At 39.2% G+C, this 13,551-nt stretch overlaps 1 protein-coding gene across 1 annotated transcript in view; it reads left to right on the top strand.

The window, feature by feature from the left end:
- SLC26A3 (solute carrier family 26 member 3) overlaps window positions 1-12,758 on the top strand; it is a gene marked incomplete at its 5' end in the record, with an annotated part of 32,336 nt that extends 19,578 nt beyond the window's left edge. Inside the window, 4 exons of the mRNA XM_080665065.1 lie at window positions 203-436; window positions 1,998-2,052; window positions 4,437-4,579; window positions 12,341-12,758. Coding sequence (XP_080521191.1) covers window positions 203-436; window positions 1,998-2,052; window positions 4,437-4,579; window positions 12,341-12,364 — 456 coding nt within the window. The 3' untranslated portion in view covers window positions 12,365-12,758. The remainder of the gene's footprint in view (window positions 1-202; window positions 437-1,997; window positions 2,053-4,436; window positions 4,580-12,340) is intronic.
- Window positions 12,759-13,551: the final 793 nt, after the last annotated feature.

Genomic DNA, 13,551 nt, shown 5'->3' on the forward strand with positions numbered 1-13,551 from the left:
TTTAAATAGTATCTTTGAGGCTCTCTCTAAAATTTTATCCTCCTAGGACAATTTTTATTATCCAAAGAAAAGAGTTTATTTACAATCTCATTTGCTTGATCCAACTTTAAATCTGTGCTTCAGCAAGTCCCTGGCTATCTCTGACACACAGAACGTATTTCTTGGTCGGAATTTCCATGCATATTACCATCTTCTCTTGCAGAAAGGATTCATATGCACCGTTGATGGCTTGAAAGATTCTGACGAAGAGCTGGACAACAATCAAGTAGAAGAACTGAACCAGCCAATCAATACCACAGACCTGCCCTTCCAGATAGACTGGAATGCTAATCTTCCTCTCAACATTGCCGTGCCTAAAATTGAACTGCATAGCCTCATCCTGGATTTTTCAGCGGTGTCGTTTCTTGATGTTTCTTCAATGAGGGGTCTCAAAGCGGTAATTTCTTTTTTCTTAATGGAAATAACCAATCAGGTGAAAAATTGTATTTGTGGAAGGATGCTCCTTTAGACAATACACATTTAAATAGAAGTAAATTATAATCTTAGAACATTCCATGGAGTGAGTGGGAGGGCGGGTGGGGCACGTTCAGTGACCTCTTTAAGAGTGCATGTCCCATGAGACTGGCATAAAATTTTGAAGGCAACCAAACCTACATTTCTAATCTATGTTGAACCTGCTAGGAGACGACTCTGCTCTCACACCTATGAAATTTCAGGCCTGTGGCACCTTCCTATCCTTATGGACATTGGATCTAAAATGTCCTAAAATGCAGAAGATTTGAAAAGTTCTTGGGAACAAATGAGATAGGGGCTCCTTTGGTTTTGATCTGCATTCATTATAAGCTGATGGAATTTCACTTGGCTGAATAGCAATCTGTTTTTTAAAAAGGAGATGTGTGAAAGAATAAATATGGCAAGTGATTTGTATTTAAAAGCAGGACTGAAACAATCAGGTTGCTGTCTGTTTTCTTTCCACCGTTTTGTGGGCATTTCTAAAATAAGTTAGTTTTTAACAGAATTGCAGAAATAGGTAAAGAAAATTAAGAAATTCCAAATTTTCCTCTTCTTTTGCTTGGTTTTTCACAAAAATCTGCCTACATAAGAACAGAGCTAAGATAAGATCTATTTAATAGGGTGAACTGCAGAAAAATTAGAAAATAGGATAATTTCATTTTGTTCAAACTTCTCTTAAAAAAAAATCTTAAGTCTGCAGACTGCTTGCTTTTTCTTTTCTTTTTTTGTGTGTGTTTGTTTGTGTCAGCTTTGGAGGAAAAAATATGCACACATCATATTGCTTTTTTTTTTATACTAGCATATTGATTTTTTTTTTTTTTAGGATAGCACAAAGGACAGGAACTCTGCCTTACATTTCATTAAAGCCCAACTTTTTAGCTCACTGTCCCATAGATCAACTGTATACGCTACTTCTCTCGCCTTATATGATCTTAATGATATATCTATTGGTATTTGCTCTTAGCCTAGAGACCAAGAAATTTAATAAAGATTGTTGGTGCTGGGCATATCTGGTCACCGTGGACAGGAATAATGAACAACTTATGAGTCCCAGGACTTTCTTATGTGTGTGTATATAGAAAGCTCTAGCTGATATCATCTCACAGAAAAAAAAAAAAAACTTTTACAATTAGGGAATGACATCAGCATCATGGCATGTTGACTCCTTTGTTTCTCCCTAAGTTTAAAATTAAATCAGAGTTTACCTGGTGAGTTACAGCAGGACAGTTCCCCAGCACACTTCCCAGAAGAATGATCACTTTGAACTTCCTCCTTCCGGGGAGAATTCTTTCCTGTGGATTTATCTCTTTCTGTCACAGAGCCTTGTTTTGAATTTGAGTGTCTCTTGACACTATTGTCTCTTTTCAAAATGTAACAGGTTCTGAAAGCGTTATGTCACCCATACACTATAATTATGACAGTTTTCTTTACATTTCTGACAAGTGAAACTGTTCCCCAAGGAAGATCTACTTTCTTTTTAACAGATTTTGCAAGATTTCATCAGGATCAAGGTAGACGTGTATATTGTTGGAACTGACGGTAAGTTGTTTTATTTTTAAATTCCGACAATCACTTCAGGTTCATTGCCAACTCTCAATCTCTCCAAGAATAGTTATTTTTTTATGATCACCAAGAAGGAAGTCTAATTTTTAGCTGAGCCTATAGAAATCCCTCTGGAAATAGCGTCTTTACGTTTCAGTTCTGTCGATATGTAATTAACTGTGCAATTTGAATCCTAGTTTAATAGGCAGCAAAAAAAAAAAAAAGTGGCTATGTAACCATTTTTTACTCTACTCGTCCTGGAAAAGTAGATTTGTCTTCTCTTTTCTTGCCTCCCTTGATTCCACAGCCCATAATAATCTGGTTTCTGCTTCATCTCACTGATGAGGTCATCAGTAATCCAGGTTGTCAAGATCAACTGCCTCCCTCCTAGCTTCATTCTCATGGAGCTTACTTTAGCATTTGGCCCTTTCTTTAGCATTTGTCTTTTCTTTCTTTTTTTAACTTGATTTCAGAGAGGAAAGGAGAGGGAGAGGGAGAGCTAGAAACATCAATGATGAGAAAGAATCATTGTCAGCTGCCTCCTGCACACCCCACACTGGGGATCAAACCCGCCACCTGAGCATGTGCCCTGGCGGAATCAAACCATGACCTCCTGGTTCGTAGATCGATGCCCAACCGCTGAGCCATGCCGGCCGGGCAGCATTTGTCTTTGAAACGCTGTCCATGACTTCTGCCAGACCTTTCTTCTGATTCACTGCTCACACGCTCAGAGCGCCTCAGTGTCTGACACTGGCTCCTCTCCCACTCCTGACAGCCCGTCTTTCCCAGGCTTCACCCTTAACCCTACAGGTCTAATTCCATGACCTCTTTCAGGTCAGTCTTTTACATGCTTGTGACTGCAAGTGTATCTTGTTAATGAATTCCCAAACTGGACCTCCAGCCCAGACCTTTCTTCTGAGCTGCAGATCCATGTATGCAATTGTTCAAAACTAAATATATTATCCTCCTTCCCAAAACCATTCCTTCTCTTTTCCTATCTCAGTCACTCCATCACCACTCACTCAGTTGCCCAAAGTAGAAACCCTGGAGCCACCTTTAATTTCTCCCCCTCCCCTTCCCTCTGCATTCAGTGAATCACCTGTAGGTAACTCCTCTTGAATCAGTCTCTTGCTTGCCACTTCCACAACCTCAGTCCACACCTCTATCATTTCTCATCTAGGCCCTAGGAAAGAAGTTTCTAGCTAGTGTCCTGTCTCTAGAACGTTCTCCTACCCCATTTTCTGACTAGGAAACTCTTTCATGGCCCTAGCCTGTTTGGCTCAGTGGATAGAGCATTGGCCTTCAGACTGAAGGGTCCTGGGTTCGATTCTGGTCAAGGACATGTACCTTGGTTGTAGGCTCCATTCCCGGCCCTGGTTGGGGCGCATGCAGAAGGCGACCAATCAATATGTCTCTCTCACATTGATGTTTATCTTTCTCTGTCTCTCCCTCTTCCTTCCACTCTCTCTAAAAATCAATGGAAAAATATCCTCCAGTGAGGATTAACAACAACAACAAAGAATTTATCCCTCAGGCCCTGGCCGACATGCTCAGTGGTTAGAGCATTGACCTGAGCACTGAAGGGACACGGGTTTGATTCCCAAAGGCATGTACCTGGGTTGCAGGTTGATCCCCAGTGCATGTGGAGAGGTGATGTGGGGTGATCAGAAAAGATGTTTTCTGATAGAACTCAGCAGCTTTGGGAAAATGGGCTATAGTAAGTAACTGGTAAATAATAGGCCTGGCCATCCGAACTACAGCATACCATTGGTTCATAAGCAGATGCTCTATTTTAGCAGAATCCCAATTTGTAAAAATAAGCCACACTTGATGCATCAATCATTTACTAAGGAGATTAACTCATAGGCTCCTGCCTAAAAGGAAGTGGATTGATTTTCTTCAAAGAACTACTAAAAGTTTTTCTAGTTTGTTGTTGTTGTTGTTAATTCTCACCCTAGGATTTTTTCCCCCATTGATTTTTAGAGAGAGTGAAAGGGAGGGGGAGAGACACAGAGAGAGGAACATCGCTGTGAGAGAGACACATCAATTGAGCCTGCAACCGGGGATTGAGCCTGGAACCGAGACCAGAATCGAACCTGCGACCCTTCAGCCCATAGGCCGACGCTCTAACCACTGAGAAAAACCGGCTAGGGCAGTTTTACTCATTTGAACCTTTTCCTTCAGTCTTTTTGTCTTAGGGCATTAAATATGTACTTTTATTGAGAGGTATCCTCTAGTTCCAGAAGACACTGTACTGATGGTACGCTGGCGTCATACCACTGCAAACCCCAAACACTTAACCAAACACCTATGAAATGTAAGTAAAGTTTAAAATTAATTTACACTAAAATTTAAAATTATTCTTTCTTCTCTCTCTTCAGATGATTTCATTGAGAAGCTTGCACGGTGTGAGTTTTTTGATGATGAAGTCAAGGACTCAATATTCTTCTTAACAATCCATGATGCTGTTTTGCATATTTTGATGAAAAAGGATGATAGTACTTCAAAGTTTAATTTCAATCAGGTACTAGCTCTTGGTGACTTTGACGTTTGTATAACCAATCAGAGAGCCTCACCAGCAACCCTCTGCCCAGGAGCTGGATTGAGAATTGTCACCAAGTTTTCGAGGGTAAAGTATAGGAACAGAATTTAAACCTGAGGCCTGACCAAAGCTTTATTTATTTATTTATTTTCAAATTTTTATTAAGGTATTATATGTGTACATATCTTACCATTGCCCCCCACCCCCACCCCACTCCCATACATGCCCTCACCCCCCAATGTTTTGCATCCGTTGGTTACTCTTATATGCATGCATACAAGTCCTTCAGTTGATCTCTTATTTCCCCCACCTCTCCCTAACCTTACCGCTGTAATTTGACAGTCTGTTTGATGCTTTACTGCCTCTGTAACTATCTTTTTGTTCATCAGTTTATAATGTTTTTCATTATCCCCAAATGAGTGGGATCATGTGGTATTTTTCTTTCATTAACTGGCTTATTTCACTTAGCATAATGTTCTCTAATTCCATCCAAGTGCCTACAAATGGTAGTAATTCCTTCTTTTTTATGGCAGCATAGTATTCCATTGTGTAGATGTACCATAGTTTTCTGATCCAGTCATCTGCTGATGGGCACCTAGGCTGTTTCCAAATCTTAGCTATTGTAAATTGTGCTGCTATGAACATAGGGGTGCATATATCCTTTCTGATTGGTGTTTCTGGTTTCTTAGGATATATTCCTAGGAGTGGGATTACTGGGTCAAATGGGAGTTCCATTTTCAGTTTTTTGAGGAAACTCCATACTGTTCTCCACAGTGGCTGCACCAGTCTGCATTCCCACCAGCAGTGCATGAGGGTTCCTTTTTCTCCGCATCCTCGCCAACACTTGTCGTTTGTTGATTTGCTGATGATAGCCATTCTGACAGGTGTGAGATGGTATCGCATTGTTGTTTTGATTTGCATCTCTCGGATAATTAGTGACTTTGAGCATGTTTTCATGTGTCTCTTGGCCTTCCTTCTGTCTTCTTTCGAAAAGATTCTATTTAGGTCCATTGCCCATTTTTTTATTGGATCCTTTATCTTCCTTTTATTAAGTTGTATAAGCTGCCTGTAGATGTTGGAAATTAAACCTTTATCAGTGATACCATTTGCAAATATGTTCTCCCATACAGTGGGGTTTCTTGTTGTTTTGTTAATGGTTTCTTTTGCTGTGCAAAAGCTTTTTATTTTGATGTAGTCCCATTTCTTTATTTTCTCTTTGGCTTCCATTGCCCTAGGGGCAGTATCACTGAAAAAGTTCTTTTGGCATATGTCTGAGATTTTGCTGCCTGTGGATTCCTCTAGTATTTTTATGGTTTCCCATCTTATATTTAAGTCCTGAATCCATTTTGAGTTTATTTTTGTGTATGGTGTAAGTTGGTGATCTAGTTTCATTTTTTTGCATGTATCTGTCCAATTTTCCCAACACCATTTATTGAAGAGACTGTCTTGACTCCATTGTATGCTCATGCCTCCTTTGTCAAATATTAATTGTGCATATTGGTTTGGGTCGATATCTGGATTCTCTATTCTATTCCATTGATCTATATGTCTGTTCTTGTGCCAGTACCAGGCTGTTTTGAGAACAGTTGCTTTGTAATACAGCTTGAAATCTGGTATTGAGATCCCTCCTACTTTATTCTTGTTTCTCAGGATTGCTGTGGCTATTCGGGGTCTTTTTTTATTCCAGATGAATTTTTGGAGAGTTCTTTCTAGGTCTGTGAAATATGCTGTTGGTATTTTAATGGGGAGTGCATTAAATCTATAGATTGCTTTGGGTAGTATGGACATTTTGATGATGTTGATTCTACCAATCCATGAACATGGTATGTTCTTCCATCTGTTTACATCTTCCTCTATCTCTTTTTTCAGTGTCCTGTAGTTTTCCGCATATAGGTCTTTTACCTCCTTGGTTAGATTTATTCCTAAGTATCTTAATTTTTTTGGTGCGATGGAGAATGGGATTGCTTTTTTAGTCTCTCTTTCTGTAAGTTCACTGTTGGTGTATAGAAATGCCATAGATTTCTTGGCGTTAATTTTATATCCAGCTACATTGCCGAATTCATTTATTAAGTCTGTTAGTTTTTTGATGGAGTCTTTCGGGTTTTTTATGTACAATATCATGTCATCTGCAAATAAGGACAGCTTTACTTCTTCTTTTCCAATTTGGATGCCTTTTATTTCTTCTTCTTGTCTAATTGCAATGGCTAATACTTCCAGTACTATGTCAAACAGGAGTGGTGAGAGTGGGCATCCTTGTCTTGTTCCTGTTCTTAAGGGAAATGGTTTTAGTTTTTGCCCATTGGGTATGATGTTAGCTGTGGGTTTATCATATATAGCTTTTATTATGTTGAGGTATGATTCCTCTATTCCCACCTTGTTGAGAGTTTTTATCAAGAAAGGATGTTGGATTTTGTCAAATGCTTTTTCTGCATCAATTGATATGACTATGTGATTTTTATCTTTCAATTTGTTTATGTGATGTATCACATTTATTGATTTTCGGATATTGTACCATCCTTGCATTCCTGGAATAAACCCTACTTGGTCATGGTGTATGATCTTTCTGATGTACTGCTGGATCCGATTTGCTAGAATTTTGTTGAGGATTTTGGCATCTACATTCATGAGGGATATTGGCCTGTAATTCTCCTTCATTGTGTTGTCTTTATCTGGTTTTGGTATTAGGGTGATGCTGGCTTCATAGAAAGAGCTTGGAAATGTTCCTTCCTCTTGAATTTTCTGGAATAGTCTGAGGAGGATAGGTTTTAGTTCTTCCTTGAATGTTTGATAAAACTCTCCTGTGAAGCCGTCTGGCCTCGGGCTTTTGTTTGCCGGAAGCTCTTTGATGACTGCTTCAATTTCTTCCATAGTTACTGGCATATTGAGCTGTTTAGATTCTTCTTGATTGAGTTTTGGAAGGTTATATTTTTCTAGGAATCTGTCCATTTCCTCCAGGTTGTCCAGTTTGTTGGAATAGAGTTGTTCGTAGTATTTTTTAACAATCCTTTGTATTTCGGCGGGATCTGTTGTTATTTCACCTCTTTCATTTCTGATCTTGTTTATTTGGGTCCTCTCTCTTTGCTTCTTGGTGAGCCTGGCTAGAGGTTCATCAATCTTGTTTATCCTTTCAAAGAACCAGCTCTTGGTTTTGTTGATCTTTTGTATTGTTTCTTTGGTCTCTATGTCGTTTATCTCTGCTCTAATCTTTATTATTTCCTTCCTTCTGCTTACACTGGGCTTTTCTTGTTGCTCTTTTTCTAACTCTTTGAGTTGTTGGGTTAGGTAATTTATTACCATTGTTTCTTGTTTTTTGCAGTAGGCTTGTAGAGCTATGAACTTCCCTCTCAAGACTGCTTTCGCTGTGTCCCATAGATTTTGGATGGTAGTGTTTTCATTGTCATTTGTTGCCATGATGTTTTTTATTTCTTCTTTGATCTCTCTGGTAACCCAGTCATGGTTTAATAGCATGCTGTTTAGCCTCCATGTGTTTGATTTCTTTGGGTTGTTTTTATTGTAGTTGATTTCCAGTTTTATGCCACTGTGGTCTGAGAAGATGCTTGATATGATTTCTATCTTCTTGAATTTGAAGAGACTTTGCCTATGACCCAATATATGGTCTATCTTTGAAAATGACCCATTATGCACTTGAGAAGAATGTATATTCTGTGGCTTTGGGGTGAAATGTTCTGAAGATGTCAATTAATTCCATCTGGTCTAGTGAGTGATTTAGGATTGATGTTTCTTTGCTGATTTTTTGTTTAGAGGATTTGTCCAATGGTGATAGTGGGGTATTAAAGTCTCCTACTATGATTGTATTGCTGTCAATCTCTCCCTTGATATCCTCCAGGAGTTTTTTTATGTATTTGGGTGCTCCTGTATTGGGTGCATATATGTTTACCAGAGTTATTTCTTCTTGTTGGATTGCTCCCTTTAGTATTATGAAGTGGCCTTCCTTATCTCTTGTTATGTCCTTCACTTTGAGATCTAATTTGTCAGATATAAGTATTGCTACCCCAGCTTTTTTTTCAGTTCCATTTGCCTGGAAAACCTTTTTCCATCCCTTCACCCTCAGTCTGTGTGCGTCTTTTTTTCTGAGGTGGGTTTCTTGTAGACAGCAGATATATGGGTCATGTTTTCTTATCCAATCCATTACCCTATGTCTTTTGATTGGGGCATTTAATCCATTTACATTTAAAGTTATTATTGATAGGTACTTATTTGTTGCCATTCCTATTCTTTACACCTGTGTTCCTTCTTCGCTTCCTATTTCTTTTTTTTTTTTACAGCAGACCCTTTAGCATTTCTTGCATTGCTGGTTTGGTGGTAATAAATTCCCTTAGTCCTTTTTTGTCTGTGAAGCTCCTGATTTTACCTTCAATTTTGATTGATAGCCTTGCTGGGTACAGTATTCTTGGATTCAGACCCTTCCTTTGCATGACTTTGTATATTTCATTCCATTCCCTTCTGGCCTGATGAGTTTCTGTTGAGAAATCAGTTCCTAGTCTGATGGGGGTTCCTTTGTATGTAACTTTCTGTCTCTCTCTTGCCGCTTTTAAGATTCTTACTTTGTCGTTGGTGTTTGCCAATTTAATTATAATGTGCCTTGGCGTCGGTCTTTTGGGGTTCATTTTGCTTGGGACTCTGTGAGCTTCTTGGATTTGTGTGGGTTTTTTCTTCTCTATATCAGGGAAATTTTCTGTCATTATTTCTTCAAAGAGGTTTTCTATTCCTTGCTCAACTTCCTTTCCTTCTGGAACCCCTATTATGCGGATGTTGTTTTGTTTTGTGTTGTCCCAAAGTTCCCTTAGGCTCTCCTCCTGCCTTCTAATTTTTTTTTCTAGAAGTTGCTCTACTTGGGTATTTTTTCCCATCTTGTCTTCTAGCTCACTGATGCGGTCCTCTGCTTCTTCTAGTCTACTCTTGATGCTTTCTATTGAGTTCTTTACAGCAGCGATGTCATTTTTCATTTCTTCTTTGTTCTTCTTCATTTCCTCTTGGTTCTTGCTCATATTGTCGAATTTGTCTTCCATTCTTTTCAGCCACCTTATGACCATTTCTCTGAATTCTTTTTCTGGAAGGTTGCTTGCCTCCATTTCGTTTACTTCCTTTTCTGGTGATGCCTGCTTTTCTTTCATATGTGGGCTGTGTCTTTGTCTCCCCATGGTCGCTCTTCTCTTGGTGTCTGGTTATGTAGTTCTCTCTCTCCTGCGTTGATTTAAAGGCACAAAATACAGCACTACCAGGTACAACACACAAGGCACTGAACAGAAATGTATTCACGATATTAATAACCTCCACTAAAGGTGACCACCAGAGAAAGGCAAATTAGGGGATAGGAGAGAAATAAGAAGAGGAAAAAGAAAGAAAGAAGAAGAAAAAAAAAAGGAGTGTCAAAATGAAATTGGGAAAAGGGAAAAAAAGAAGAAAAAAAAAAAGTAAGAGAGACAAGAAAGAGACTAAGAGAGAAAGGGAAACATACTATATATATTGGGGATAAAACTCCTATAGAACAATCACTAATCCCACCAAATGCCAGCAACAAGTTCCTGGGGATTAATACAAACTACAACACCAACTAATATTGAGTGAGGCAAGGGAAAACAGAAGCACTAAACAAACAAAAAAATAAACAAAAGAAGAATAAGCAAAACAATCTCACAAAAAAGCATAAAAATTCGATATCATCTACATTCAAGCGAACAACAACAAAAGGACAGAGAGAAAAACAATTTTTTGGATAGTTAAGGCAGCGAAGAGAGAGGTGTGTATGGACTTGGAGCAGAGGATTGAAGATTAGATATATAAGTAGGGTGAAATTTTAACAGGGGTTAATCAGAAAGAATAGGGAAAATCTAAAGCAGGAAAGGGGTAAGATAAACAGGACACCGAAAAGGAAAAAGTGAGGAAGAGAGTGATGGCATAAAGGTAGAGTTGAGATACAGTAAAATGATGCTAAAGGAAAGATAAAAATAGAATGTAGAACATTAATCCCAAAACAAAATGAAGAGAAAATAAAATGACTCTTAAAAAAAAAAAAGATAAAATAGCAGTAGTAATAATACGGATTGAAAATAAAAATGTAATAATTAAAAAGGTAAAATCAAGTGAGGAAAAAAGAAAAAAAATAGTTTCTTGAGTAAAAGATGCAAAAAATGAAAATAAAAAAATAAAAAATAAAAATAAAATGTGGAGTAGTGAAGGTCATTCACTTCCTCTGTTGTTCTGTTTGGCACACCTGTTTCTCAGTCCGGACAGTATTGCAGTTCCCTGCGTTCCACTGCTCTTCAGTGATGTAAGCCAGTCCTGATTTTAAGCAGGTGGTGTGTCTTAATTCGTATTCCTTTATTTATGATTACACAAGAGTCAATTTGTGATTCAGCCCCTGGGTGGCAGTGTTTCTGGATTGACTTCCGGGTTTATCTATGGCCTCTCTAGGGAGTGTTAGAGCCTTCTTTCCCTGTGGCACTCACTACCGGTTTGTGGGAGTGGGCTGCCTCAGAGCTGGCTCTCCGATGGTCACTCCCCACTCCAATCCCCAGGCTCCAGAAAAACAACTTTCCCCTGCAGTCTCTCAGGGTGTCCCCAACTGGGTGATCCTATGTATTGGGCTTAGTAATCAGAAGCAAGAATTTCAAGAGGAAAAAGCCCAAGTGTGCGCACTCCGTGGCTGCGCGTAAGTCTAGCACACCCCTGAAATTCTTAGCGTGTCTCTGCACTTCAGATCAAAATGGATTGCTTTTTAGAGAGCCCTTCTGTTAGCAGCTCTGAGGACCCCCTTCCACATTCACAGATCACGCCAGCCCCAACAGCCACGGATTTTTCTAGGCACAGACTTCCCTGGTCCTCCAGCTCCCGCAAAACGCGCGTTCCTCTCTCGCGCTGGGACCAGAGACCTCACCTTATCCCAGGCGAAATCTGACCTTTCCGTGGTGGAGTGTAGAGCTCCTCTGAACCCGTGTGTTTGCGCCAATTGGGGAGCGTTGTTCTGGAGCTCGCAGCTGTTCCGTGGGTGCCGCAGTTGTGGATTCTCAGGCTTCCGATAAGCTCCACTTTCCGGTTCCAGATGGCGGCGACTCCACGTCCAAGCCTGCAGCTCCGGGAGGGGACCCAGCTGCAGTGGGGGCTGCCAGGTCAGGGGAACCCCATCTAGCAGTCTCCCACCTTCTTCTGGAGTTCAGCTGTCTTCCAACTTGCCAACAAACACTCCTAGTGCGACCCTCAGCTGTTCTTTCTTTCTGCTCCTGGAAAAGGCTCAGAACACGTCTGTCTATTCCGCCGCCATTTTTTTCTCCTCCTGACCAAAGCTTTAGAACCAACATCAGCTCCTTGCGTTATAGACAGGGGTCGGCCTCCAGGGGTGATTTATGTAAAAGCTGAGTGTGCTTGGCCAACAAACACACGTAGCCCCTTGGAGTTTGTGTGTCCCCTGAAACAAATGTGAAGAAATACATTGACAAGTTGTATTGTTTACTTTAAGTTAAATCAGGCCTTTGAAAGATACTTACGTTACAACCTGGTGTCACATGTTTTTTTATGTTAACCAAGTAGCAATGAAAGGTAGTTGATTATTAAAATTCAAGACAAAAAATGTGATGATTCTGTCAAATTCTAGCTCTAATCCTAACCCTAATTTTATCAGATTGACTACATTTTAAATACAAGACCTGATTATTGAAAGGGATAGAACTTAAGTTTTTTTAAAAAACAAAACAAAAACAACAAGAACTTTCTGTCTTCTTCCAGGTACCAGTTGAAACGAAATTCTAATCAAAATATGATCCAGAGGGCTACTCACCTGACCGTCACATACAGAACAACTTTATACCCAGAAAGTTATTGATGTATTCATACATTGTATGAAGAATATTGTTATTTGACACAATTATGTTTCAAACTTTGGAACAAGATTGTTCTAGCTTGGTATATTTTTCACATATGTCGTATAAAATTATGTAAATACTCTTAATTTTATAAGCTTGTAGATTTATCAAAGGAAGAAAATTTTTGTGTTTATATGTATTTTTGTAGCACTAACAGATTTCTATCCAAATCGCTACTTTCATGCATGTTTTATTACACCACTGCTTTGAATCTTGTAATTTATACTGTTCATACAGTATGTAATTAATACAGCTCCACTTAAAAAAATCCACTTATACAGTAGGTGTGTCGTTTTATTAAATTTATTGTTTGCTTTCTGAAATACCCCTGCTGCGAGCCCCCTTTATAATGGTCTGGCTAAAAGCTTGCTACATGAGAATCTTCTAAAGCCCCTGTAATGATACCTCTTTGTCCAGATTTTATGATTATCACTATAGCTTTTTAAAGCATCCAACCTCCTATCCGGATTTAGACACAACCTTTTCATAACTAGCTTTTGAAGCAAATCCTTTTTTTTTCCTTCACCTCTTAATATGAAAATTGTGTCAGCTAATGGAAGATAAACACTGAAAAGGCAAGAAGGTAAAAAGGAAAGAGAAAACTTGATGGGTAGCCCCTCCTTCCTGGTCTTCCTGGGAGGAAAGAAAAGATAGCAGAGGAAAGTCTGACTCTCCCTTCACTGCTGGTCATTTTTTGCAACTCACAGGGCAGAATGACAGCTCTGCAGCTCCGTTTAGCTGGTGAATGAGAGTCAGCACACACATACTTCTCTTTTTCACTGGCACTGTTCTTGGGGCAAACAATGTTTATGTAACCGTGAGAAATTAAACATCAGCACAACAGAAAGAAGATTCAGTGCCCTCTGTTCAACATCAAACCACTTTGTCAATGGGAGATGCTTTCTCAGTGATTTTAGATCTCGCCTTTAAATATTTGTTCTCAAAGTACCTTGTATCCTTTATTAGTGTCTTTACTGCACGGGCTTGTCTATTGGACTTTAAAACCAATTACAGAAAGGTAAAACAAAGGTTTATTTACATAGCTACTCTTTAAAAACTAGAATATCGACACTT

The sequence above is a fragment of the Plecotus auritus genome (genome assembly GCF_963455305.1).
Source record: "Plecotus auritus genome assembly, chromosome: 4".
NCBI lineage: Eukaryota > Metazoa > Chordata > Mammalia > Chiroptera > Vespertilionidae > Plecotus > Plecotus auritus.